The sequence below is a fragment of the Pterocles gutturalis genome, unplaced genomic scaffold (assembly GCF_000699245.1).
Source record: "Pterocles gutturalis isolate BGI_N339 unplaced genomic scaffold, ASM69924v1 scaffold525, whole genome shotgun sequence".
Lineage (NCBI taxonomy): Eukaryota > Metazoa > Chordata > Aves > Pterocliformes > Pteroclidae > Pterocles > Pterocles gutturalis.
The window spans coordinates 25,820-31,077 of record NW_010140385.1 but is presented as its reverse complement, the minus strand read 5'-3'; the positions used below and the strand labels follow the sequence as shown (position 1 = coordinate 31,077).

At 38.6% G+C, this 5,258-nt stretch overlaps 1 protein-coding gene across 1 annotated transcript; it reads right to left on the bottom strand.

The window, feature by feature from the left end:
* Positions 1–3,044: 3,044 nt before the first annotated feature.
* On the bottom strand, positions 3,045–3,282 carry LOC104469193 (ras-related protein Rap-2a; the record flags this gene model as incomplete). The annotated part of the gene is made up of 1 exon (XM_010083614.1): positions 3,045–3,282. A coding segment is annotated over one exon (238 nt), but the record flags the coding sequence as incomplete, so codon positions are not given.
* Between the last annotated feature and the right edge of the window lie 1,976 nt (positions 3,283–5,258).

The window sequence follows — 5,258 nt, the reverse complement described above, 5'->3', positions numbered from 1 at the left end:
GAGGAAACAGTTGCTCTCACTATCATAGCTTAAAAGAATAAAAGTTGCAACGTTTTTAAAAAAACAACAAAACTGGAGAAATGCTGTCTTTGTAGAAAAGTACAAAGCTCTACAAGAACAGCCAAAGGAAAGTGGGTCTTTGGAACAAATCATAATATTTTAAGGCATGTTACAAGAAACTTTCAAATGCTATAATTGGTAATCCTATCAGGGTAGAAATGAAACAGTGACCCAAGACCAATGACTCCCGCAGGGCGGCCATGCAGCTGCCGCATGGCTTGCTCACCTCCCTGTCTGCTACCCCTATAATCAGAAAAATCTCTGTCAAGTGCAACTGTCATTGATTCAAGCTCCACTATCTTAACATTAGTGGAAATACAAATAGTGCATAACTACTTCCTCAGAACTATACAATGAAAAACAACACTTATGCTTCCCCCCCCGCCTCATTATGTGGTAGCTTTCATACAGCCTAAGTTCTTGAAAATGTAAGAGTGTAAGAAGAAACAAGACTGGGAGATATTTTCATTAATATTTTCAGTTAAAAATTTTACTATGCAATTTTTCCTAGATTAAAAGCCTGTCTGTTTTATATTATGAACTTCATGCCAGGCTGTTCGTATTGTACTTCATGCCATTTTCCTGGTTGATGAACAATCTGTGAGGTAAGATTTTAACACCTCTGTAAATAACTTTGCATAGCATGCACTTCCAACTGAGTTTCAAATTTGGCTTTGTTTGTTTTTTGAGCACTTACGCAGTGGATCTCAACTGACAAGCTGTTTTACAGACAGGTTGTACTGCTCAATAAACCATTTCTCAATATAGATATTTTAAACATTGAAATATCATTAATTCAACATCTCACATCTTGCTTAAGCATGGTGGCTGACACAGTTGGGGGTGGGACGGGGGGAGAACATTCATACCATCTAGTTTAGGCATGTAAGTTGTGTGACTCAGAGGACCGAAGTTAAAAGCCTAAGTTTACTATATAGTCAATGGAAAGAGGTAGGTGCCTCTAGGAGGGCGATTCAGAGCACCCAAAACGGGCATTCAGATGCCAGAAAAAAATGGTGTGCCTATCTCCCTAAGAGAACAAAGTACAGTAACGAAAGCTCTGCAAGGTAGATGGGAAACGGGCTACATTTATGTTCTAGTAAGGCTTAATGTTTTACGACATCTAATGCCCTTTGATACATTGGTTGTGGAAAGGTCTTGAAAGATTAAGGGCAGAGATGGCCAGTTCTTTCCCATTAACATGATTTCCTTTAGTTATCATCCACTGAACTATAATTCAAAATGTTAAGGATATTTACGTATGAAAATATGCAACACATTTTGTATTCAAGTTTCCTTTGTAGCAGATGAGAGTGTTTTTAGGAAGTTCTGCAGATGGAGGCAAAACTCACAAACCTAACTCCAATTACAGCATTTCTAAGGGCCATATACACACACACATACAGGCTCAACACACACACACACCCCAGCAGCCCTGTTTTCACTCATTTAAACACAAGGAACTACACTGTTACCGCACAAGATTGAAAAACTAATAAACGCACGGTGTTATTTAGACCACAGGCTCAGTGACTCTGTATTTTTATGGCCAATTTTACCTATAAAAGATCCAGCTCAAGACAATCTCTCCAGCATTTAAAATCTAAACATTGTGATTGAAAACTTTTCTATACTTTGATTGTAAGACTTCGAAATAGGTATTTCTGTGCCATTAGTCATGCAAAATGATAAATACTTCACTGCTATGAAACTAGCAAGTCAGAGCTCAAGCATCCTTTCAAAATAAAATATTTGCTCCCACCACTTAACACTCCAATAATTGGGGCAACCTTTGAATAGTGTGTCAGGCACTTAAAGAGCCATTTCCACACTCACCTAAGGAATTACAAGCATAACTATTTCACCTCTGAACCAAATGATTTCACATGGTTATTCAATTTAAGTTTTCAACATTAAAGCTATCAAATAGCAAACTTGATTTTCAAAGGTTAGTTAGGGATCACACCAGAGAACGTAGCCCTTAAAGGCAAGAAAAACTGTTGTCTTTAACAAACTTAAAAATGCAAGATGTTCATACTGTCCCACAAGGTTTCTGCAGAAGGGAACATATGGATGCAACATGGCTTAATTTTCCTTACAAGATGGTACTAGTTAATCTATTAAAGTGTTCCTTGTTAGTAAGGCTCAGCAATTTTTTTTCATCACAGTTGCTTCCTCCTTGTTCAGTAAAGTGATAAATAAAGATGCTTCCTGCTTTGTAAACAGAGGGTTTGTTTGGCTTTTTGCAGACCAAAACCTGAAGCGATCCTCCATTTTTGAGCAGCAAAACAAAAGATTTAAAACATTCCAATGCCAGACTATTTCTTCACCCATTATTTGTTTTCAGATCTTGCCTTTCATTTCACACACTGATGCAATGTTTTCTATTTCAAGATGTGGGATAAAGTGTAGAAATAATAGCATCAATTTCGAAAAAAATCCAAACTATATAGGTCTCTGGTAGTCTCTTCCTCTAACACTGTCAGAAGTTCTGGTGAAATCAACATATTTGACTGAACAAACTTGGCCACAAGTGATAGCGCACGTCCTGAAGCACGGTAATTAGACACTGAAAGACTTGGCTCTCCTTTCACGCTTATGCTAGTTGTGAATGGTCTTCAGAGATACTCTCTCCACTGCTTCTGTTTCCCCATTTCCAAAAGTTTTCAAACTTCTTCGGAAATAGTTGCTGTTGTTGCTGTCTGACATGACAACACACGTATGCTCAACTGGAACGACCCTGTAGATTAACTGGCTTTGCCATAAAATTACAGGTGCTCAAAGGGAAAAACGTGTGAGACGTGGTCATTTAACCCAATTATATTCAGAGTCAGTGATTGACTTTCAATGCTCAGCTCTGAGTTAATGTTGCTACTTCACTACAGATGTATTTCAAGTGATCCACAAACCAGGAAGTGAAGTAGACAGTTTTACCACCTTACAAAATTTCTGCAAATTAAGTCCAGGTTAGGTCATTTTTAATGCTATTGTATATTACATGCAGAACAGCATGGATCATCTTTGTCTGGCTGTGCTGCATAGTTCATTTGTCTAACAATTTCTGCAAAGAGCTCATCCACCATTGTTTTACTTTTAGCAGAGGTCTCCATAAAGGGGCAGCCCCATTCTTCAGCTAAGGCTCTGCCTTCACTTGATGATACTTCTCTCTCACTTTCCAGGTCCACTTTATTACCAACCAGAATTACTGGCACCTTCTCATACCTACAATTAAAAAAAAACAAAAACAATAGTCATAATTATTAAATGCCAATATTCTAAATGTAAACATCTATTTGCAAACAGCACAGACCCAACAGGAAAGAGACATTTGCACGATTTAAAAATTTTAGTTTGAAAAAATGCTTTGCATTCTAGCGATTTGTTGCACATCTCTTCCCCTCCCCACCCCGCTCCAAGCTTTCTTAGAGTCCCTGGGAATGCCTCCTTCTCTGAATTTTCTTTCCCAACAGGAAATCTGCAGGACAATTCCACACTACAAAAACTATGAATATAATAACATTTTCTATGTTGTCAATCTCACTTAGGGTGTAAGAATAGGATGGATGCCCAACCCTCCCTTCAACATTACATCCTCCTTCTCCCTGAACAGGTATCATATTATATTTCCTGCTTGTGCTAAGGAGGATGCATTACTCTCCTTTTCAAAGAGACATTTACCTTTGGTTAATATATATGGAACTCTCAGATTAGCAATAAAAGGGAGAAAACCAAAGTGCCAGTAAACTAATTTGAAATTTCAGGAAATGTGGCCCACTTAAGTACTGTATATGCACAAAGGTACTGTTATATAAAACCATGCATTAGCTAATACAGAATATATAACTCTCCCTTGCAGCATTCACATCATTATGCCAGTTAAACAAGCTGAAAAGAAAAAAAAAGTTCCAGGCAACACTATCGCAGTTCTGCTTCATAATCAACTTGGACAGCACAATAGATGATACAAGCTATGAAAGAATTTATTACTTTGCACCTCCTTGAGAGGGGAGTCTTGCCAAATTTCCTTAAAAAAAATGCCTGCCTTACGTTTTTTCCATCCTCACATGCATAAATGCCTTCTTCAGACATGGAACTAAACAAGTGTTCAGTCAGGTTTTAAATTTACATATTTGCCATAACAGAGAAGAAAACACTGGGCCTATATCCAAAATGCTCTTACATGGGTTTTCTCATGAAAGCAACACAGACCAAGAGAAAAACTGATTATAGCTTTTAGTACTTAAACCAAAAGAAGATCTAAGAGAAACAAGATGGCTCCCTCTTAATTTAAACCTTATTTTCTCCTTTGTATTGGCTTAGTAGCACTGCTTTGAGTCAAATCACTTGGGTAAGACCTAACTGTGGACAGACAACATAGCTGGCACCAGCTGAAGATGCCACTGTCCTTAAGCCACCTATTTCTCTTTCCTCATCCCTCCTGCCTGCCCTCCTCGCCTCCCACGCAGGGCAGCAAAGCAGAGCTGGTGCATGTGCCTCAGCTGTTTGAAGGAAACATCCGGCAGCTTGGTCTAACCTACCAGTCATCATCAAACTCAGCCGTCAAGACCCAGCATAAGGGAAGAACAGGGAACCTACATGTTCCTTTCAGCTCCACTGCAGGAATGGTCAGAGTCAGAAAGGACAGAAGGGCAGTAACTTCTCAAACCACCTCAGCAACTCTTAGGCCACCACAGCAGTATCAAAAAATTGGTCCAACTACGTCATAAGATGAAGCTGAAATTCTAAACTTTATGTCTCTTAGCTAACTATGGGAATGTCTTTTAATCCCAAGCCTAAGGCTGTGGTCAATAACTGTAGAGAATTCCTCTCACTCTTTCACCATTTACCGTGTCCTTGTTTACAATTTGAAGAGACACAATCCATTTCTTACTCTGTGAATGTATAGTATTTAGCACAACGACACCTTTGGAACTCTTGCAAGAGCTAAGCTGCCATTAATTAAGTACCAAAATATACACGAGCATCTTGAAATCTGTCCTCCTGCATTTAAATACACAATAGCAGAGTCTCTAATTACAGAAGATGGATGGCATTCAACAGATAAGAGAGCAATTCAGTATTTCTTTTAATCTTAATTGTTCAGATGCCTGTGTCCTATTGTATTTGCTGTACAGCATTAAAAACCCTCCAATGAAAGTGGAATCAGGTATACCTTCACTGCATCCTTGATATGAGGG